This window comes from Ranitomeya variabilis, chromosome 2, assembly GCF_051348905.1.
Source record: "Ranitomeya variabilis isolate aRanVar5 chromosome 2, aRanVar5.hap1, whole genome shotgun sequence".
NCBI lineage: Eukaryota > Metazoa > Chordata > Amphibia > Anura > Dendrobatidae > Ranitomeya > Ranitomeya variabilis.
In genome coordinates, this window is record NC_135233.1 from 806,738,783 (window position 1) to 806,762,988 (window position 24,206).

The 24,206-nt window shown below is 43.4% G+C and overlaps 1 protein-coding gene across 2 annotated transcripts in view; it reads right to left on the reverse strand.

The window, feature by feature from the left end:
• Positions 1 to 24,206, reverse strand: part of COL19A1 (collagen type XIX alpha 1 chain) — a 1,614,879-nt gene that overhangs the window by 392,043 nt on the left and 1,198,630 nt on the right. For both annotated transcript variants that reach the window (XM_077289962.1, XM_077289964.1), the window contains exon 33: positions 9,757 to 9,852. In XM_077289962.1, coding sequence (XP_077146077.1) covers positions 9,757 to 9,852 — 96 coding nt within the window. The remainder of the gene's footprint in view (positions 1 to 9,756; positions 9,853 to 24,206) is intronic.

Sequence of the window (24,206 nt, forward strand, 5' to 3'; positions counted from 1 at the left end):
TTGTTACATGGATGCAATAGGTGAGGCGTATAGGGTCTATGGGGGACAAGGCTGGTTAAGATACGACGAACAGTTTCACCAGCGTAAAGCGGTTCGACCTAGTATAAGATGGGACCACAAGGATATTGCATTATGGATGAAGGTGAGATTCCTTCTAGGTCGGGTCAGCCTTTTCGGGGGGCACTGGGGGTTCAGGGCAGTCAGGACACTCAGTGGCTATGCAAAAAGGATTGTGTTTCTCCTTTAACCCCTTAATGGCAGCCAATACGTCTTTTAACTGACCTGAGATATAAGAGAATAGCCTCCCCATACAGGTGACAATCCAGCAGCTGTCAGCTGTACACTATAGCTGACAACTTGTGGCATCAGCCATGATCAGTGTTGTCACCGTCCATATCTGTTTAACCCCTTAGATGCTGCTGTCAATAGTGACTACATCATTATAAGTAGTTAACAGACTGTGGGGGCTTCTTCTTTATCCAAATTGGTGCCCTCAGATCATGATTTTGTGGTCCTGATGTTTGCGATGGCAATTCACGACCAATTAGCGGCCTTAGAGTCTGAAGGCTGGAGTAATCTGTTCAGAAGTTAGCGGCATTTAGGCGGTAAAAATACACATTTTCATTTCTGTCATGCCACTTTGCATTAATTCCTGTAAAGCACCTGAAGGGTTAATAAACTACCTGACTGCAGTTTTCAATACGTCAGGGGGTGCTGTTTTTAAAATAGTATCACTTTTGAGGGGTTTCCAATATATGGGACCCCTAAAGTCACTTCAAACATGGATAAGTCCCTAAAAAAAAAATTTTTGTAAATTTCCTTGAACAAATGAAAAATTACTGCTACATTTTTAATCCTCCTAAAATGCTAACAATATAAAATAACATTTTACAAATGGTGCTGATGTAAAGCAGGCATGTGGGAAATGTTATTTAATAATGGTTTGCTGTGGTATGACTATCTGGATTAAAGGGATAATCATTCAAATTTTGAAAATTGCTAATTTTTTTTACATTTTTCTCAAATTTTTGATATTTTTGATAAATAAACACAAAATATATTGACCTACATTTACCATTATCATAAAGTATAATTTGTCACGAAAAAATGATCTCAAAATCACTGGGATTTATTGAAGCATTGCAGAGTTATTACCACATAAATTGACACTGGTCAGATTTCAAAAATTTGGCTCCGTCACTAAGGGGTTAATGAAGGGAACTGTATATTCGGGGGAAAATGTAAGTTTAGGCACGAATGCTGATCTTGTGGGGGAACGCACTGGGCCGCAAAATGTTTTCGGGGAAGTAGGCAGAAGGGAAGTGATACAATTGAAAAAAGGGGTGACTCCAGTTCGACTGGAAGAGATGGAAGCTTATCTAAATAGGTACCCTGATGTAGCGGCGGCATTGTTGTTGAGAGACGGTTTTAGGGAAGGTTTTAGGATCCCATTTATTGAACAAGAGATTAGGTTGTCAAAAAAGAATTTAAAATCGGCTTTGCAGTTTCCAGACGTGGTCTCGGAAAAGTTGAAAAAGGAGGTCACCTTGGGCAGGATGGCCGGTCCCTTCGAATCGGCCCCTTTCAGTAACCTGAGAGTTTCGCCACTTGGGGTAGTTCCGAAAAAAGAGCCCAATAAATTTAGATTTATTCATCATTTTTCATTCCCAAAAGGTTCATCAGTGAATGACGGGATTGATCCTCAGTTGTTTTCGGTTTTATATACGTCATTTGATGCGGCTGTAGACTGGGTGAGATTATGTGGAAAAGGGGCACTGCTAGCAAAAACAGATATTGAAGCAGCATTTCGTTTATTACCAGTGCACCCAGAGAGCATGCATTTGTTAGGTTGTTTTTGGGATAAAGGATACTTTGTGGATCGTTGTCTTCCGATGGGTTGCTCGCTTTTGTGTGCATACTTTGAAACTTTTAGTACGTTTTTAGAATGGGTGGTTAAGGATGTTTCTTGTTTAAACTCCTGTATCCATTATCTCGACGACTTCTTATTTATTGGTCCAGCACAGGCAGCCGACTGTTCAATTTTATTGCATACCATGGAGAGAATGGCTCAAAAATTTAGGATTCCTTTAGTGGCTAAAAAGACAGTTGGGCTGGTTGTTTCACTCAGTTTTTTAGGGATCGAGATCGATACAATGGCTATGGAGTGCAGATTGCCAGAAGAAAAAGTGACGGCTTTGAAGGCTGAGGTAGGAAGAGCAGTGAATGCACGTAAATTAACTTTGAAGGAGGTACAGTCCTTATTAGGCAAACTGAATTTTGCGCCCAGGATTTTGCCAGTGGGTCGTGTTTTTTGTCGGCGGCTATCGTTGGAAACGTCGGGGGTAAAATCCCCTCTGTATTTTATCAGATTAAAAAAGTAGATGACAGATGATTTCAAAGTGTGGGAATGGTTTTTGGAGAATTATAATGGTCGTTCAATTTGGATTCACCCAATCGTGGATGCTGATGTTTTGGGTTTGTTCATCAAGGTAGATGAAAGCAGAAGTTTCAGTCTGTATTTTCGCGGCGACTCGATGGTGTCGATGTGGCCTCAGTCATGGAGTGATTCGGGATTGGTGTCAAACCGCACTTTGCTTCAGTTGTTCCCCAGGGTGGTAGCGCTGGCTCGGTGGGGGGGAGATGGTTCAAAACAGAAAAATCTGTTTTCTTTGTGAACATGCAGGTGCAGTGGTGGCAATAAATACTGTATCGTCGGCATCACGGGCAGTCATGAAAGTACTGCAGCACTTGGTGTTTGTAGGTTTGAAATTTAATTTATGGATTCTAGTGGAAGTTTGTTTTGGCTCTTTTAACTCTGTTGCTGATTCTCTTTTTTGTTCACAGTTGGAGCGTCGCTCAGAGTCGGACTTGCAGGGCACGCAGTGTCCAGCGGAATTATGGAAACTGCCTTGCGGGCCGTGAGGCATCTTTTTTTCTAGGTCATTGGCAGACAGGTCTTGGAGGCAGTACGGCCAAGCATGGAATATTTGGGAGGCTTGGAGGGCATCAATCAGCACTGAGATTGAGGACGAGAGTAAATTGTTGTTGGGTCATGGCTGGGAATCAGGCTGGTCAGTGTCCAAACTGGGTAAGTTTGTGGCGGGGTTATCATTTGGCTTTGAAGTCAGAGGAGTGACAGATGAAACCAAATCATTTTTGGTGCGGCAAGTGGTAAGAGGTATGAAGAGAGGGATGAAGTCAGTTGACGGCAGGCGGCCTGTTTCATATGAAGTGTTGCTGGTAATTGGAAGAAAATTATCGGTCATATGCTCTTCTGCATGGAAATTGATTTGTTTAGTGCCACGTTTTCTTTGGCGTTTTTTGGCGCGTTCCACCTAGGGGAACTCATTAGCCCATCCAGATTTATGAGTGGGGGCTTGCTGAGGGAAGACATGGACGTCTATGATGATAGGGTGGTGGTGTTCCTTCGCTCCTCAAAAACAGACGTGAATGGGAGAGGTTGTAAAGTTGTACTGTTTTGAGGTTCGGGGTTCTCCCTTGTGTCCGGTGTTTTGTTTCAGGAATTTTATGCAACACGGGGGGTCCTTAAGGGAACCGTTGTTGGTTCATGCTGATGGCTCCTTTTTGTCCCGGTTCCAATTTATAGCTGTTTTTAGACATTGTTTGGAGAAAGGGGGTTAACCAGCCACAGAATATAATGGTCATTCGTTCAGGATTGGGGCTGCAACGGAAGCTGCTAGATTGGGTTTGCATGAGGATGTGATAAAGAAAATCGGTCGCTGGGAATCCGAGAGATTTTGGTCTTATGTTCGGCCAAACCTGATCTGAGATGTTTGTCTCCCCTCCTTTGTTTGTTGCAGATCATCATCATTGGTTAATTTGGATTATGGGACACTCATTTGTCTTCTGGGCAGCGTTGAGGGCTGCGATGCGCCCGTCGGGGCATCAGTTGGGCTTTCCTCAGGAATCGGCAACCCTACGGTGGATTGGTTAAAGAGGGATGGCTTGGGGTCAGTTTTTGTCTAAATTTCATCGTTTCGTCCGGTTGGACCGTGTTCCTGACATAGTTGTAATACATTTAGGAGGGAATGATCTGGGTAAGAGACCTTGCAGAGAGTTGATAAAATACATTAAGTTTGACATGCTAAGGCTGTGGGCGATGTTTCCAAAAGTGGAGGTAGTTTGGTCCGATATTATCCCGAGGAAGGTATGGCGAGGAGCAAGATCAGTGGCGGGGGTTAATAAAGCGAGGATTAAGGTGAATAAAGCAGTCTCTCGTTTTATGGGAAGGAATGGCGCAGTGGTAGATAGGCACGTGGATTTGGAATCCGGTGAAGGAAGTTATTGGAGAGCGGATGGCGTCCATTTAAACGCAGTGGGCATGGATATGTGGTGCTTGGCCATACAGGAAGGTATCGAGACAGCTTTGAAAGTGTGGGGGGACATGAATGTTTGAGTGGTCAGAACATTCATGTTGGTGGCGTGGGGGGGAAGGTCCTCGAAGTTGGTGGAAATGGAAATGGTGGATTGGTAGGGGGATCTCATGAGGTCCTGGACTCCCCTAAGGAATTTCGGTTGGACGGGGTCTGTTCAATCCTATGGAAGGGTTGGGCCCGTCAATTGTTTAGTGGTTCGGACAGGTTGGTTATCATCTGCCCCCGAGCTGGTGCATAGCGGCTGGGGGTAAGACTTGACCTGGGGCCACGGTGGGCTGTGGATACTTAAGATTAGGTTTTGGGGCTTCGAGGACCACACCCTCTCTTTTGGACTTTATTGTTAAATCATTTTATTAAATGTTAATAAAAGGCTGTTGTGGCCATTTAATCCAATTTCAGTGTCAAGTTTTATTCGGCAATGGTCACCGCATCAAGTATTTGGGCAAGGGTTCGGTGAAAGAGGTGGGTATGGTGGATGGATGGGGAGTAGGTTAACTAACATCTAAGCTACTTTTGACTCACGGATACTCTAATGTCATGTAGACTGCTTAATTCTCAATACACGTGCCGTCTTCTTACAAAAAACTCCCTTTTTGTCTATGAACAGCTGGACACAATTGGTTTCCTATTATATACAGCACCTTTTTGCACATTATATCTACATTACATAATTGTACTAAACCTTTTGTGCCTTTCTATTTATATGTAATAGCGATCTATAAGTTAATACTTTTACAATATTTATAATATTTAATTATGTAGATTGTTATTTATTATACCTGGTCCTACCCCTTTTGACCTGCTTGGTGTGTGGTACTCCATTATCATGTTAATGAATTTTGTCTGATATATAATAAAATATGATATTTCTTTTGAAAGTACTCCTTACCTACCGTATTTTCCGGCGTATAAGACGACTGGGCGTATAAGACGACCCCCCAACTTTACCAGTTAAAATATAAAATCTTCTTAAAAGTCGGGGGTCTTCTTATACACCCTATGTCGTCTTATAGGGCCGGTGAATATGTGCCTTTTGGGGGGGGGGAGTGATCCTGATGACGAGGGGGCGTCTCACAGGAAAGTGAGTATCCCCCATTACCTTATCGTAGCGGTGCAGCGTGGGGGTCTCAGTGCTGGGAGTGGCGGCGGCGGCTGCTGTGCTCTGGTGCGGCGGCTGCTGTGCTCTGGTGCGGCGGCTGCTGTGCTCTGGTGCGGCGGCTCCTCTTCTGTGTGGGGCCTCTGTGCTGTGGGGTGGCGGTGGCGGCGGCATATCTTTATCCAGTTGGGGCTCCTCCGGCATCTCCTTAGCCCTGGAGGCCCCGCCGCAACTCCATCGGTGCAATGCAGCGGCCATTTTCCCGGAGGCAGCTCAATAGGTGCGATGCGGTGGCCTCCGGGAAAATGGCCGCTGCTCAGATTCAGATCTCGTCCCGAAATCTCGGGACACGAGATCTGAATCTGAGCAGCGGCCATTTTCCCGGAGGCCACCACATTGCACCGATGGAGTTGCGGCGGGGCCTCCAGGGCTAAGGAGATGCCGGAGGAGCCCCAACTGGATAAAGATACGCCGCTGCCGCCGCCACCCCACAGCACAGAGGCCCCACACAGAAGAGGAGCCGCCGCACCAGAACACAGCAGCCGCCGCCGCTCCCAGCACTGACACCCCCACGCTGCACCGCTAGGATAAGGTAATGGGGATTACTCACTTTCCTGTGAGACGCCCCCTCGTCATCAGGATCACTCCCCCTCCCCACCCACCATATACACCGGCGTACAAGACGATTCCCGGCGTATAAGACGACCCCCGACTTTTAAGAAGATTTTCGGGGGTTAAAAAGTCGTCTTATACGCCGGAAAATACGGTAATTTGATGAATATAGAATAGGGGTAATAGTGTGATATTGTACTTGGAGTCTAATTATATTTAATCTTGAGATTCATGGTGTCTAAATGTTTAAAGGAGAGCCAAATGTGCAAGGTGGGCAACATTCACTTGTGTATACATATTCATTTGTCACAAGAAGTTTTGACTATACATTAAAACTAGAATGGAAGAAAAAATAAAGGAAAAGTAGTTCAAGAAAATAAGAAAAAAGTAGGAGCAAAAGAGGGGGAATATTGGCAAATTTTAGTTACTTTCTGTGCGATAAGGACTTAATAAATGATAAACTCAACCCCATATAGTGAGGAGATAAAATTTGAAGAGTCTCTAAATGGAGTTCTGTGGATTCATGTGGAAATGAACCTGAGTCTGCTTTGAGATCTTGATTTCACCACACTTTGGAGAGAATCCATAGCATATACACACAAAATCCAGGTCTATGGTCATGAGACTTCCAGAGCCTGGGAGAGATCTGCCTGTCTTATGTCAATTAAACAAAATAATAAACAGTATTTAAAAAGAAAACTTTCAGAATTGCTGTTTCTTTTGCACATTACTAGTGATGAGCAAATATACTCCTTACTCGAGATTTCCCAAGCACGCTCGGGTGTCCTCCAAGTATTTTTTACTGCTCGGAGATTTAGTTTTCCTCGCCGCAGCTGAATCATTTACAGCTACTAGCCAGCTTGATTATATGTGGGGATTCCCTAGCAACCAGGCAACCCCCACATGTACTTATGCTTGCTAACAGATGTAAATCATTCAGCTGCGGCGATGAAAACTAAATCTCCGAGCACTAAAAACTACTCGGAGGACACCAGACCGTACTTGGGAAATCTGGAGTAACGAGTATATTCGCTCATCACTACACATTACACTTCCCAAAAAGTGTAATCAAAAGTGATTGAGTCATAAGTAGAGATGAGTAAATCTTCTGAAATTCAAATTCAAGGACTTTGCTGAATTTTTCACAAAAATGTGACTTGCAGCGAATAAATTCGGACAAATTTCAATACTGGAAAACTTGTAGTTGCTCATAACATACATGTTGGGAAGAGGAGAGAGAGAGAATTCTGCTGACTATAAGAGCTTACACTTTATAGAAGAGAGAGAAAGAGGACTCCACTGACCTAACAGAGAACGACTAACCCAGTGACTCTGGAGATGGAAAATAACTCTGCAGCATGAACTGTGCTCTGCTGATCTGTGATGGCCCAGGTACTGACCACCACTGTACAATATAATCAAAATTATGTTTTCATGCACTCTGATTCTTCAGCAGCATGGGAAATAATGTCAGGCAAGTTATATCTATTTATTTTTTAAACCACAAATCAAATCTCAAAATGTCAGAAACTGCAAATTTCGGGAAACTTGAGTCAAACTCAGTCCACTGCAATTCGATCTGCTCATCTCTAGTCATGAGTACCAGAAAATTGTATCACTGAAAACTACATGTTGTCAGACAAAAAAAGGCACTAACACAGCTCCTTTGAAGGAAAGTTGTAAAAACACAAACATTTTTTTTTTCTTCAAACAGTGTATTTTAATTCACAAATCATAAATAAAATCGCATGCATTTGATATTTCTACAATCTGGATGAACCACAAAATAAAGTTAGCATTTTAATTGTAAAGAACATGAATATTGTAATATTTTAAATCCCAAAAAGCAACTGTAGAATTGTTATTTGTTTCTTTGTATCCATAAAATTCCAAAAATGTTGGTAATAAGTTGTATGTACCCCAAAATGGAGACACTGACAAATACCACTTATCCAACAAAACAACAAGCCATCAAACAGCTACATTGAGGAAAAAATATTATGGATCACGGAATGAGACATTAGGTACCTAAGACGGAACACCAGAGTAGGTTAGAAATCCATAGAGTTTAACCTTTCTCCTTTTATGTCAAAGGCACACAGCATGGAAGTGTAACTTAAGTCAAAAGCTTGCTTTTGGATAGTGGGAATATGGAACTCTACTATTTTCAGAAAGAAAAATAGTCAGGAGATGGCACCCTTCCATCTTAGGTAGTGTAATATTCTAAATTTTGGATCCCTGAATGTTTCCTTTACAGTTGTTCAACTTAATACACCTTTCGGACTCATTTTCATTGGTCTTTCAACCTCTTAACACTTTATAATTGTATCATGGAATGTGTCAGGGTGTTTCAAATGGGCTCAATAGCCCTATTCTAATTATTATTAACCCATTCACGACATATGACGTTTATAAACATCATAAGTCATGTCCCAGCATGTTTTCTGGCACATAATAGCTGACATATATCCCTAGCAGCCGCGGGTGGAATCGCACTCCACCGGCTGCTGTTAACATGTTAAATGCCGCTATCAATCTCCGACAGTGGATTTAATATAGCCATGTCTGAAACACGTCACTAATCCCACCCATCGGCACCACTGTCACATGATTATGGGGTGCCGATAGGTTGGAATGACTATCCGGGGTCTGCAAGAGACTCCTCTCTGCTCTGAGCACCGCCCTGTGCCCGGCGTTCATAGCAGACTAGGATTTTTGCTACGCATACCAGAATTGAAGACCTGATATGTGTAGCATAACTTATCTGAAGGTCACACCTTCAATAGTCTTTTAAGCAGACTATTGAAGCAAGTACAAAGTACAAAAAAAGGTTTTAAAAAATATTAAAATAATGTAAAAAATATAAAAGATCAAATGACTCCCTTTCAACCCTTTCAAAATAAACAAAAAAAATACACATATTTGGTATGGTCCAGAAATGCCTGATCTATCAAAATATAAAAAGAATTAATCCAATCAGTAAACGGCATAACAATAAAAAAATCAAAACACCAGAATTTTGTTTTTTGGTCGCTGCAACATTGCAATAAAATGCAATAACGGGAGAACAGAACATTGCATCTGCCCCAAAAAGGTAAAAATAAAAACTTTAGCTTTGTGCCCAAAAAATAAGCCCTTAGTCCCAGATCCTGAAAAATAGAGATGCTACAGGTCTTGGAAAATGGTGCCATTTTTTTTGTTGCTAACTTTAGATTTTTTTTCACCACTTAAATGAAGAAGAACCTATCATGTATAGTGTCTGCGAACTCGTAATGACCTTTATAATCATAATTGCAGGTCAGTTTTAGCATTTATTGAACGTGGTAAAAAATAAATCCCAAAACAATTGGGTTATTGCACTTTTTTTGCAATTTCAAAAGTACAACTCGTCCCACAAAAAACAAGCCCTCACACAGTCATATTTACTGAAAAATACACATAATCTTTATTATTATTTATATAACCATTGCAGTTACAAACTGGTTGTTCATCAGTGTGTTCCACATTCGTTAATTGCTGGATACTATCTACTGGCCACACAATAGTTGCATAATGACAGTTTGTAAGAATTAATAAGAGAACCCCGATGTCTTTCCTGTGATTCCCACCTAACCTCTCCTACACTTAAGAGAATACTTTTTAAAGACTTACCTTAATACCTATTTGTCCTGCAATGCCAATAAGACCTTCCTCTCCTTTGGTGCCAGCAGGTCCTGGACCACCGGAATTACAATGACCACACACATTCTTAAAAAGAACAGAACAAAACAAAAATCTTTACTTTTGCATCACATGCATTCTGATACGGATACGCTGTATCCTCATGACGGAGCTGAAAACATTTACCACAGTACATGTAAAGATATCTGCTGTCTCCCATCCTGCTGTTTCTGAATTGTCTCTTGCTTGTGTAATTCTTTGCTAAATGATTTTCTTGCTTCTAAATTTTTTTTCAGCTCTTAAATATTCAGCAGCATGCATGAAATTTAGGCAAATTTAGTTAATGGAATAGAATTCTACTCACATTTTACAAAAATTTGTATTCTCCAAAACATCAGCAAAAAGGTGGTTTGCTGACGGTCATTATGCCGAATCATAGAAGGCTGACAAAAGATTAAAGAATAGGCCCCAAAACCTAATATCTCACCAATCACTTCCACAGCCACCTTCACTGCTTGATCTCCTCCATATGGTCCTCAAGCACATCTTACTGACATCGCATATTGCATTTTCATGCTAGGCTAAGACTAGACCTGGAGTGATGCCGGTATGAAAGGGTTATCCCAGGCCTAGTTGCAACCTGAAGCTTTGGCTTAGAGAGCACGCCATAAGGATACTGCACTATAGTAATTGTTATGCCCTGGAGTCTCCCTAAACCCCCAGAACATAATCAGGGGCATTCCATTTGCAGAAAATAAATTCATTCCAAATTACATTTCCTGGTAAAATCCTTGTGATTTGGCAATTTCTAATCTCATCAGATCTGCTCATCTCTAGTGAAATATATCTTATATAGCTGTTGAGTAGTGTTGAGCATTCCGATACTGCAAACATCGGGTATCGGCCAATATTTGCTGTATCGGAATTCCGATACCGAGTTCCGATATTTTTGTGATATCGGAAATCGTAATCGGAAGTTCCTATAAGTTCCCAGGCATGTGCGGTGCGTATGGTTCCCAGGGTCTGGAGGAGAGGAGACTCTCCTTCAGGCCATGGGATCCATATTCATGTAAAAAATAAAGAATAAAAATTAAAAATATGGATATACTCACCCCTCCGACAGACCCTGGACCTCAGCGGTGCAACCGGCAGCCTCCGTTCCTAAGAATGCAGTGAGTGTAGGACCTGCAACGACGTCGCGGCTTGTGATTGGTCGCGTGAGCGATCACATGAGCGGTCACGCGACCAATCACAAGCCGCGACGTCATCGAAGGTCCTTCACTCTGCATTCTTAGGAACGGAGGCAGACGCTTGCAGCGGTGACAGCCAGGGCTCGTCCGAGGGTGAGCATATCCATATTTTTTATTTTTATTCTTTATTTTTTACATGAATATGGATCCCAGGGCCTGAAGGAGAGTTTCCTCTCCTTCACACCCTGGGAACCATCCAGGATCACTTCCGATATTTGTGTCCCATTGACTTGTATTGGTATCGGGTATCGGTATCGGCGATATCCGATATTTTTTGGATATCGGCCGATCCAATCTGATACCGATACTTTCAAATATCGGAAGGTATCACTCAACACTACTGTTGAGGGCACCATACACACAAGTGTTTATGTGTTTTGAAAGGGTGCAGGAGAATAAGTTGGGGCCAGACTACTCTGCAGAACTAAAGGATCAATCATTTACATTTAAACTGCTCAATCTTTCTCTCCTGTGACATCATATGACAAGGAAAAGTCAGGAGGTCCCATTTATAGTGAATGGTCTTCTGTTACCATTCAGACTGACAAATGCAAATGACTGTACTTTATTGGGAATTAGTGTTTGTGGCTTCGATATCCTAGTGGTATTGCTATCCTATAGTTTGACCTATTTGTTTGCAGTAGTTTTCCTACTGCTGTCACTACTGTCATAGTTTTTCCTGTCACTATATTGTCATTGTATACTGTGATCTTCAATCCTATAAGGACAGTCTATTTCTAGACTGTCAAAACCTTCTTGAGGAATCCTTAGTTGACGACCAAGGGCTCATTAAACTACTATTGGTGGTGTAGCAATTGAGTCATTTCACACTAGTAACAATAGAACCATACGTCGAATAGATGTTTCTGCTTTGGCTTACTTCTATTTCTCTCCCTTTCTAAGGCATCGATCATAGTGCTGTTACAAGTATCATTATAAAAGTCAGTGAAAACTTTATTAATAGTCTAAGATATAATGGGCATTCAGAAAACAGTATTTTTAAAAAAATGTTTGCACTTTTTAAATTATTTTTCAGTAATTTTCATTCTAAAGTAAATAAATGTAAAGGGACAACTTGTATATGAATCGGTCTAAGGCTGGTAAAGCTGACATTAATTTGTAAGAAGTGTATACATACTAGTTAATAGGAAAAGAGACAATAAACACCTTAAAGGGACACTTTCACCTGAATTTGGAGGGAACAATTTTCAGCCATAGGGGCGGAGTTTTCGGGTGTTTGATTCACCCTTTCCTTACCCGCTGGCTGCATGCTGGCTGCAATATTGGATTGAAGTTCATTCTATGTCCTCCGTAGTACATGCCTGCACAAGGCATTCTTGCCTTGTGCAGGCATGTACTATGGAGGACTGAGAATGAACTTCAATCCAATACTGCAGCCAGCATTCAGCCAGCGGGTAAGGAAAGGGTGAATCAAACACCCGAAAACCCCACCCCTATGGCTGAAAATTGTTCCCTCCAAATTCAGGTGACAGTGTCCCTTTAATAAGCTTGTAAATTAATATAAATGATTTCAGGTTAATTTATATGTTTTATGGCCTCAAGAATGTGCACCTTTTCTCTCCTACATAGAGTCTTATCATCACCAACTGTACACAAATCTCCTATCTAAGTAATTTAAAAATCTCCACTAAATACAAATTTTACCAGAGAATAGGGAATTTTGAAAACTAACGATGAGTCCTGGCAGGGAAAGAAGCAGATTTCCCTGATCAGTTATATTACAAAGTTTCTTATTTTCATGTGTACTATTGATTTATGTAATAAAAATTAAAATGATTGTTACTCTTTAAATCATACACACAACTTTAACCCGCATTCTCAAGTGATAACAGAAAAAAAACTGATTTTTCATAAATATATAATAGCTAGCTATTGTAAGAAAGCTATAAAGAGGTAATTTCTTCTGATATGTGGCAACGTGCAAAGCAAGTGATAGGTGAAAATGTGGAATATAAAAAGTGTTGTCATCTCTACAGCCTTTTTCTATTGCTGGCTGTTAAAGTTATTGTTGAATTTAGCCTGTTAAAACATTTATTCAATAGTTCTGGAAGGACTAAACCAGGATCTTTAAATCTAGAATATGCACTGATATGATCTGCAGGATGTATATGTAAAACATATTGATAATTTCTAAACTGGATTATGGGAACAGCTAATTACATAATCATTCCATGCAGTGAGGATTGAAATCAATTACCTACAGTAACGCAATAAATCTTCCGAGCTCACAAACTCTGGTTAAAAGGAAAACTGTTTTACCGTACTTAAGAACCTCATGGTGCTAGTGGTTCAGCAATTATCGCATTCAGAAAAAAATAAAGTGATGTGTCTTGCCAATATTAACCTTGATGGATCGATACAGTAATAGACGCAACAGCTTCTATTCATTTCTAAACACACCAAATTGTCCAATATTAAGTTAAGTGAAGTAAAATAGTTTCTCTCTGGCTGCAGTTTACGCTCTAAATTTGTATTCCTTATCTTGAAATGTTGAATTGCTGACACAGCCAGTAGAAGTGGGACTACAACTAATAGCCTGGGAAAAGAGTCTATCATGTACTTGCCTGAGTGGAGGACAATAGCTACGTTATATTGTAGATATAATCTAGATTTTTTTGATTTAAGGATTAGTCCTGAAGTGTTGTCACAGTAAGGTAGAGATCCCCTGCTAGTCTTGGCACATCACCGCCATTTTAATCTACAGTTGAAACCAGAAGTTTACATACACTATGTAAAAAGACACATATGCATGTTTTTCTCAATATCTGACATGAAATCAGAATAAACCTTTCCTGTTTTAGGTCTATTATGATTGTCATAATTATTAATATTTACGAAATTCCAGAATAATGAGAGAGAGAGAGAGAATTTTTTAAGCCATTTTTATTACTTACTGCAAAGTCAAAAGTTTACATATGGAGCTGCCCCCAGACGCAGGGCAGTGGGGTACTCGGTACCGGGTCTCTCTCGGTTCTGGGGATGTCACGGTGGCCTGACCCGATCCATGGCCCTGCTAAGGGGCACCCAATTAAAGATGTAGATGACGGTGTAGGTCGCAGTAAATAACGAGGACACAGGGTTGCAGTCTCTTTACCTCTTTACTGAAGGCTTCGGCATCCGCAATCCAGAGCACTGTTAACAGGGCTGGCTGAGACCAGCCGGTCCAAAGGCACATCCAGAGTTCCCTTTGCAGGTGGAAATCAGTAGCCTACCTACTAGCACCTGGGTGTTGTAGTACTTCCCTGCTGAGCACCACGGGATAGTCCTCACATCTGTCGTGTATGTTTCTGTTCTTTCTCTCCGTCCCCCAGATGATATGGATAGGACGCACCCGTATGATGGGGTAGTGTTGTGAATTAGACTTTTTTGGCTCCCTCTTGTGGTCACTAGTGATATGACTCTGGGATTGTCTTTCCTCAGTTTGGCACCCACCTGGGTCGTTAGTCCAGGGGTGTTGCTATATAAACTTCCTGGTTTCTCAGTCCAGTGCCTGGCATCGTTGTAATCAGTTCCTTTCTGTTTGCTCCTGTCTGCTGGTCTTGGATCTTGCAAAATTAAGCTAAGTCCTGCTTCCTTGTTTTTTGGTTATTTGCTTTGCTCTTATTTTTTGTCCAGCTTGTACTAAATGTGATTCCTGATTTTGCTGGAAGCTCTAGGGGGCTGGTGTTCTCCCCCCGGGCCGTTAGACGGTTCGGGGGTTCTTGAATATCCAGCGTGGAAATTTTGATAGGGTTTTTGCTGACCATATAAGTCATCTTACTATATTCTGCTATTAGTCAGTGGGCCTCTCTTTGCTAAATATCTAGTTCATTCTTACGTTTGTCTTTTCTCCTTACCTCACCGTTATTATTTGTTGGGGGCTTGTATCCAACTTTTGGGGTCTTTTCTCTGGAGGCAAGACAGGTCTATCTTTTCCCTTCTAGGGTTAGTTAGTTCTCCGGCTGGCGCGAGACGTCTAGAACCAACGTAGGCACGTTCCCCGGCTGCTGCTATTTGTGGTGCTAGGATTAGATATATGGTCAGCCCAGTTACCACTGCCCTATGAGCTGTTTTTTTGTGTTTGCAGACTTGGTATGTACTTTTGAGACCCTCTGCCATTGGGGTCATAACAGTATGCCAGGCCAAGGTTGAATGTTTAATGCATTGCAGAAGTGGGATTACAAGAAAGGAAAGTCTGAGTTTTGTTTTTTTTTTTTTCTTTCCTCTCTTTTTTCCTCCCCTTTACCTCTGAGTGGCTTGTGCTTGCTGCAGACATGAATGTCCAGACTTTGATTACAAGTGTGGATCAGCTTGCTGCTCGTGTGCAGGGCATACAAGATTTTTTTACCAGTAGTACCAATGTATGAACCTAAAATACCTATTCCTGAACTGTTCTCTGGAGACCGATTTAAATTTAGGAATTTCAGGAATAATTGTAAATTGTTTCTATCTCTGAGACCCCGTTCATCTGGAGACTCAGCTCAGCAAGTAAAAATTGTTATCTCTTTCTTACGGGGTGACCCTCAGGATTGGGCCTTCTCGCTAGCGCCAGGAGATCCGGCATTGGCAAATATTGATGCGGTTTTTCTGGCGCTCGGATTGCTTTACGAGGAACCCAATCTTGAAATTCAGGCAGAAAAAGCCTTGCTGGCTATTTCTCAGGGTCAGGATGAAGCTGAAGTGTATTGCCAAAAATTTCGGAAATGGTCCGTGCTTACTCAGTGGAATGAGTGTGCTCTGGCCGCAAATTTCAGAAATGGCCTTTCTGAAGCCATTAAGAATGTGATGGTGGGTTTCTCCATTCCTACAGGTCTGAATGATTCCATGGCGCTGGCTATTCAAATTGACCGGCGTTTGCGGGAGCGCAAAGCCGCGAATCCTCTGGTGGTGTTGTCTGAACAAACACCTGATTTAATGCAATGTGGTAGAATTCAGACTAGAAATGAACGGAAAAATCATAGACGTCACAATGGGTTGTGTTTTTACTGTGGTGATTCTACACATGTTATATCAGCATGCTCTAAACGCCTAACTAGGGTTGTTAGTCCTGTCGCCATTGGTAATTTGCAACCTAAATTTATTTTGTCTGTGACTTTAATTTGCTCATTGTCCTCCTACCCTGTTATGGCGTTTGTGGATTCAGATGCTGCCCTGAGTCTTATGGATCTGTCGTTTGCCAAGCGCTGTGGTTTTGTTCTTGAGCCGTTGGTAAATCATATCCCTCTTAGAGGTATTGATGCTACGCCATTGGCGGAAAATAAACCGCAGTTTTGGACACAGGTAACCATGTGCATGACTCCTGAACATCGGGAGGTGATTCGTTTTCTTGTTCTGCATAAAATGCATGATTTGGTCGTTTTGGGTCTGCCATGGTTACAGACCCATAATCCAGTCTTGGATTGGAAGGCAATGTCTGTGTCAAGTTGGGGCTGTCAGGGAATTCATGGTGATTCCCCGCCGGTGTCTATTGCTTCCTCTACTCCTTCGGAAGTTCCTGAGTATTTGTCTGATTACCAGGATGTATTCAGCGAGTCCAGGTCCAGTGCTCTTCCTCCTCATAGGGACTGTGACTGCGCTATAGATTTGATTCCAGGTAGTAAATTTCCTAAGGGAAGATTATTTAATCTGTCTGTACCTGAGCATACCGCAATGCGTTCCTATATTAAGGAATCTCTGGAGAAGGGGCATATCCGTCCATCCTCTTCCCCTCTTGGTGCGGGATTCTTTTTTGTGGCCAAGAAGGACGGATCTTTGAGACCTTGTATTGACTATCGGCTTCTGAATAAAATCACTGTTAAATTTCAGTATCCTTTGCCTCTGTTGTCGGACTTGTTTGCCCGGATTAAAGGTGCCAAGTGGTTCACCAAGATAGATCTTCGTGGTGCGTACAACCTTGTGCGCATTAAGCAAGGAGATGAATGGAAAACTGCATTTAATACGCCCGAAGGTCATTTTGAGTACTTGGTGATGCCTTTCGGGCTCTCTAATGCTCCTTCAGTGTTTCAGTCCTTTATGCATGATATTTTCCGGAAGTATCTGGATAAATTTATGATTGCTTATCTGGATGATATTCTGTTTTTTTCTGATGATTGGGACTCGCATGTAGAGCAGGTCAGGATGGTGTTTCAGGTTTTGCGTGAGAATGCTTTGTTTGTTAAGGGCTCAAAGTGTCTCTTTGGAGTACAGAAGGTTCCCTTTTTGGGTTTTATTTTTTCCCCTTCTGCGGTGGAGATGGACCCAGTCAAGGTCCGAGCTATTCATGATTGGACTCAACCCACGTCAGTTAAGAGTCTTCAGAAGTTCTTGGGTTTTGCTAACTTCTACCGTCGTTTTATCGCTAATTTTTCTAGCGTTGTTAAACCTTTGACGGATATGACCAAGAAAGGTTCTGATGTTGCTAACTGGGCTCCTGCAGCTGTGGAAGCCTTTCAAGAGTTGAAGCGCCGGTTTACTTCGGCGCCTGTTTTGTGCCAGCCTGATGTCTCACTTCCCTTTCAGGTTGAAGTGGGTGCTTCTGAGATTGGGGCAGGGGCCGTTTTGTCACAGAGAGGCCCTGGTTGCTCTGTAATGAGACCATGTGCTTTTTTCTCTAGGAAGTTTTCGCCTGCTGAGCGGAATTATGATGTTGGCAATCGGGAGTTGTTAGCCATGAAGTGGGCATTTGAGGAGTGGCGTCATTGGCTCGAGGGTGCTAAGCATCGTGTGGTGGTCTTGACTGATCACAAAAATCTGATGTATCTCGAGTCTGCTAAACGCCTGAATCCTAGACAGGCCCGCTGGTCATTGTTTTTCTCCCGTTTTGACTTTGTGGTCTCGTATTTACCAGGTTCGAAGAATGTGAAGGCTGATGCTCTTTCAAGGAGCTTTGTGCCTGACTCTCCTGGAGTCACAGAACCAGTTGGTATTCTCAAAGAGGGAGTTATCCTGTCAGCCATTTCTCCGGATTTGCGATTTGGGAATTTTTGGCACCAGAGATCTGGTGGCTAGGTCCTTTTGGTGGCCTTCCTTGTCACGGGAAGTGCGGTCATTTGTGCAGTCCTGTGGGACTTGTGCTCGAGCTAAGCCTTGCTGTTCTCGTGCCAGCGGGTTGCTCTTGCCCTTGCCTGTCCCGAAGAGGCCTTGGACACACATTTCCATGGATTTCATTTCAGATCTTCCGGTGTCTCAGGGCATGTCTGTCATCTGGGTGGTATGTGATCGCTTTTCCAAGATGGTCCATTTGGTATCTTTGCCTAAGCTGCCTTCCTCTTCCGATCTGGTTCCTTTGTTCTTTCAGAATGTGGTTCGTTTACACGGCATTCCTGAGAATATTGTGTCTGATAGAGGATCCCAGTTTGTTTCCAGGTTCTGGCGATCCTTTTGTGCTAAGATGGGCATTGATTTGTCGTTTTCGTCTGCCTTTCATCCTCAGACTAATGGACAAACGGAGCGAACTAATCAGACTCTGGAGGCTTATTTGAGGTGTTTTGTTTCTGCAGATCAGGATGATTGGGTGACCTTCTTGCCGTTGGCTGAGTTTGCCCTTAATAATCGGGCTAGTTCCGCTACTTTGGTTTCGCCATTTTTTTGCAACTCTGGTTTCCTGTTGTGAATTTACCTTTTGGCTCCCTCTAGTGGCTACTAGTGTTTTTACTCTGGGTATGTCTATCATCCCTTGTATGCTCACCTGGGTCGTTAGGTCAGGGGTGTTGCTATATTAGCTCCCTGGACCTTCAGTTCAATGCCTGGCAACGTTGATATCAGAGCTAATCTGTAGTGCTCTTGTCTACTGATCCTGGTTCCTGCTTGATTAAGCTAAGTCTGCTTTCTTGCTTTTTGCTATTGTTTTTGTTTGCATTTTTGTCCAGCTTGTACATTATCTGTATCCTATCCTTGCTGGAAGCTCTAGGGAGGCTGGAGTTCTCCCCCCGGGCCGTTAGACGGTTCGGGGGTTCTTGAATCCCCAGTGTGGATTTTTGTAGGGTTTTTGTTGACCATATAAGTTATCTTACTACATTCTGCTATTAGTGAGTGGGCCTCTCTTTGCTAAACCTAGTTCATCTCTGTGTTTGTCATTTCCTCTTACCTCACCGTTATTATTTGTGGGGGGCTTGTATCCAACTTTTGGGGTCTATTCTCTGGAGGCAAGAGAGGTCTTTGTTTTCCTCTTCTAGGGGTAGTTAGTCCTCCGGCTGGCGCGAGACATCTAGCGACCAACGTAGGCATGTTCCCCGGCTACTTCTAGTGTTGGCGTTAGGAGTAGATATATGGTCAACCCAGTTACCACTGCCCTATGAGCTGGATTTTTGTACTTCGCAGACTTGCTGATATCTCTGAGACCCTCGCCATTGGGGTCATAACAGTTTGCCAGGCCAGTATTAAATGTTAAATGCATTGCAGAAGCGGGATTATAAGAAAGAAAGTTCTGAGTTTTTTTTTTCTCTCTCTCATTTTTTTTTCTTTTCCCCTTTACCTCTGAGTGGTTTGTGATTGCTGCAGACATGAATGTCCAGACCTTGATTACAAGTGTGGACCAGCTTGCTGCTCGTGTGCAGGGCATACAAGATTATGTTACCAGAAATCCTATGTCAGAACCTAAGATACCGATTCCTGAACTGTTTTCCGGAGACCGATTTAAGTTTAGAAATTTCAGGAATGATTGTAAATTGTTTTTGTCCCTGAGACCCTGTTCCTCTGGAGACTCTGCTCAGCAAGTGAAAATTGTTATTTCTTTTTTATGGGGCGACCCTCAGGATTGGGCTTTCTCGCTGGCGCCAGGAGATCCGGCATTGGCTGATATCGATGCGTTTTTTCTGGCGCTCGGTTTGCTTTATGAGGAACCCAATCTTGAGATTCAGGCAGAAAAAGCCTTGCTGGCTATGTCTCAGGGCCAGGACGAGGCTGAAGTGTATTGCCAAAAATTTCGGAAATGGTCTTTCTGAAGCCATTAAGAATGTGATGGTGGGTTTTCCCATTCCCACAGGTCTGAATGATTCTATGGCCCTGGCTATTCAAATCGACCGGCGGTTGCGGGAGCGCAAAACCGCAAATTCCCTCATGGTGTTGTCTGAACAGGCACCTGAATTAATGCAATGTGATAGAATCCTGACTAGAAATGAGCGGAAAATTCATAGACGCCAGAATGGCTTGTGTTACTACTGTGGTGATTCTACACATGTTATCTCAGCATGCTCTAAACGTCTTACTAAGGTTGTTAGTCCGGTCGTCATTGGTAATTTGCAACCTAAATTTATTCTATCTGTAACTTTGATTTGCTCACTGTCATCGTATCCTGTCATGGCGTTTGTGGACTCAGGTGCTGCCCTGAGCCTTATGGATCTGTAATTTGCCAAGCGCTGCGGATTTGTTCTTGAGCCATTGGAAAATCCTATCCCTCTTAGGGGTATTAATTCTACGCCAAAAATAAACCGCAGTTTTGGACACAGGTTACCATGTGCATGACTCCCGAACATCGGGAGGTAATACGTTTTCTTGTTCTGCATAAAATGCATGATTTGGTTGTTTTGGGTTTGCCATGGTTACAGACCCATAATCCAGTCTTGGACTGGAAGGCTATGTCAGTGTCAAGTTGGGGCTGCCATGGAATTCATGGAGATTCCCTGCCCTTGTCTATTGCTTCTTCTACGCCTTTGGAAGTTCCGGCGTATTTGTCTGATTATCAGGATGTCTTTAGCGAGTCTAAGTCCAGTGCACTGCCTCCTCATAGGGAATGTGACTGTGCAATAGATTTGATCCCTGGCAGTAAGTTTCCTAAGGGGAGACTGTTTAATCTGTCGGTACCTGAACATACCGCGATGCGTTCATATATCAAGGAGTCTCTGGAGAAGGGGCATATCCGTCCTTCTTCTTCCCCTCTTGGTGCGGGATTCTTTTTTGTGGCCAAAAAGGACGGATCTTTGAGGCCTTGTATTGACTATCGGCTTTTAAATAAGATCACTGTCAAATTTCAGTATCCTTTGCCTTTGTTGTCAGATTTGTTTGCCCGGATTAAAGGTGCCAAGTGGTTCACCAAGATAGACCTTCGTGGTGCGTACAACCTTGTGCGCATTAGGCAGGGCGATGAATGGAAAACCGCATTCAATACGCCCGAAGGTCATTTTGAGTACTTGGTGATGCCATTTGGGCTCTCTAATGCACCTTCAGTTTTTCAGTCCTTCATGCATGACATTTTCCGGAAGTATCTGGATAAATTTTTGATTGTTTATCTGGATGATATTCTGGTTTTTTCTGAGGATTGGGACTCGCATGTGGAGCAGGTCAGGATGGTTTTTGAGATTTTGCGTGAAAATTCTTTGTTTGTAAAAGGCTCAAAGTGTCTCTTTGGTGTACAGAAGGTTCCCTTTTTGGGGTTCATTTTTTCTCCTTCTGCTGTGGAGATGGATCCAGTCAAGGTTCGAGCTATTCATGATTGGACTCAGCCCTCGTCAGTTAAGAGTCTTCAGAAGTTCTTGGGTTTTGCTAACTTCTACCGTCGTTTTATCGCAAATTTCTCTAGCGTTGATAAACCGCTGACGGATATGACCAAGAAAGGCTCTGATGTAGCTAACTGGGCTCCTGCTGCCGTGGAGGCTTTCCAGGAGTTGAAACGCCGGTTTACTTCGGCGCCTGTTTTGTGCCAGCCTGACGTCTCACTTCCCTTTCAGGTTGAGGTGGATGCTTCGGAGATTGGGGCAGGGGCCGTTTTGTCGCAGAGAGGCCCTGGTTGCTCTACTATGAGACCTTGTGCCTTTTTCTCTAGGAAGTTTTCGCCAGCAGAGCGAAATTTTGATGTGGGCAATTGGGAGTTATTGGCCATTTCTCCAGATCTGCGACGTGTGTTGCAGAGATTTCAGGCTGGTAGGCCTGACTCTTGTCCACCTGACAGATTGTTTGTGCCTGCTAAATGGACCAGCAGAGTCATTTCCGAGGTTCATTCCTCAGTGTTGGCAGGGCACCCGGGAATTTTTGGCACCAGAGATCTGGTGGCCAGGTCCTTTTGGTGGCCTTCCTTGTCAAGGGATGTGCGGTCATTTGTGCAGTCCTGCGGTACTTGTGCTCGAGCTAAGCCTTGCTGTTCTCGTGCCAGCGGGTTGCTCTTGCCCTTGCCTGTCCCGAAGAGACCTTGGACACACATCTCTATGGATTTCATTTCGGATCTCCCGGTGTCTAAAGGCATGTCTGTCATCTGGGTGATATGTGATCGTTTCTCCAAGATGGTCCATCTGGTTCCTTTGCCTAAGCTGCCTTCCTCTGCTGATCTGGTTCCTGTATTCTTCCAGAACGTGGTTCGTTTGCACGGCATTCCTGAGAATATTGTGTCGGACAGAGGATCCCAGTTTGTTTCCAGGTTCTGGCGATCCTTTTGTGGTAGGATGGGCATTGATTTGTCGTTTTCGTCCGCTTTTCATCCACAGACTAACGGACAAACGGAACGAACTAATCAGACTCTGGAGGCGTATTTGAGGTGTTTTGTCTCTTCTGATCAGGATAATTGGGTGACCTTCTTGCCGTTGGCTGAATTTGCCCTTAATAATCGGGCTAGTTCTGCCACCTTGGTTTCACCATTTTTCTGCAACTCCGGTTTCCATCCTCGTTTTTCCTCGGGACATGTGGAGCCTTCTGACTGTCCTGGAGTGGATTCTGTGGTGGATAGGTTGCAGCGGATCTGGAATCATGTGGTGGACAACTTGAAGTTGTCACAGGAGAAGGCTCAGCGTTTTGCCAATCGCCGCCGCGGTGTGGGTCCCCGACTTCGTGTTGGGGATTTGGTATGGCTGTCTTCTCGATTTGTTCCTATGAAGGTCTCCTCTCCCAAATTTAAGCCTCGATTCATTGGTCCTTACAAGATATTGGAGATCCTTAATCCTGTATCCTTTCGCTTGGATCTTCCGGTGTCGTTTGCCATTCACAACGTATTTCATAGGTCCTTGTTGCGGCGGTACGTTGTGCCTGTGGTTCCTTCTGCTGAGCCTCCTGCTCCGGTGTTGGTTGAGGGCGAGTTGGAGTACGTGGTGGAGAAGATCTTAGATTCTCGTCTCTCCAGGCGGAGGCTTCAGTACCTGGTCAAGTGGAAGGGCTATGGTCAGGAGGATAATTCCTGGGTGGTCGCCTCTGATGTGCATGCGGCCGATTTAGTTCGCGCCTTTCACGCTGCTCATCCTGATCGCCCTGGTGGTCTTGGTGAGGGTTCGGTGACCCCTCACTAAGGGGGGGGTACTGTTGTGAATTTACCTTTTGGCTCCCTCTAGTGGCTACTAGTGTTTTTACTCTGGGTATGTCTATCATCCCTTGTATGCTCACCTGGGTCGTTAGGTCAGGGGTGTTGCTATATTAGCTCCCTGGACCTTCAGTTCAATGCCTGGCAACGTTGATATCAGAGCTAATCTGTAGTGCTCTTGTCTACTGATCCTGGTTCCTGCTTGATTAAGCTAAGTCTGCTTTCTTGCTTTTTGCTATTGTTTTTGTTTGCATTTTTGTCCAGCTTGTACATTATCTGTATCCTATCCTTGCTGGAAGCTCTAGGGAGGCTGGAGTTCTACCCCCGGGCCGTTAGACGGTTCGGGGGTTCTTGAATCTCCAGTGTGGATTTTTGTAGGGTTTTTGTTGACCATATAAGTTATCTTACTACATTCTGCTATTAGTGAGTGGGCCTCTATTTGCTAAACCTAGTTCATCTCTGTGTTTGTCATTTCCTCTTACCTCACCATTATTATTTGTGGGGGGCTTGTATCCAACTTTTGGGGTCTATTCTCTGGAGGCAAGAGAGGTCTTTGTTTTCCTCTTCTAGGGGTAGTTAGTCCTCCGGCTGGCGCGAGACATCTAGCGACCAACGTAGGCATGTTCCCCGGCTACTTCTAGTGTTGGCCTTAGGAGTAGATATATGGTCAACCCAGTTACCACTGCCCTATGAGCTGGATTTTTGTACTTCGCAGACTTGCTGATATCTCTGAGACCCTCGCCATTGGGGTCATAACAGTTTCCATCCTCGTTTTTCCTCGGGACATATGGAGCCTTCTGACTGTCCTGGGGTAGATTCCGTGGTGGATAGGTTGCAGCGGATCTGGAATCATGTGGTGGACAACTTGAAGTTGTCACAGGAGAAGGCTCAGCGTTTTGCCAACCGCCGCCGCGGTGTGGGTCCCCGACTTCGTGTTGGGGATTTGGTATGGCTGTCTTCTCGATTTGTTCCTATGAAGGTCTCCTCTCCTAAAT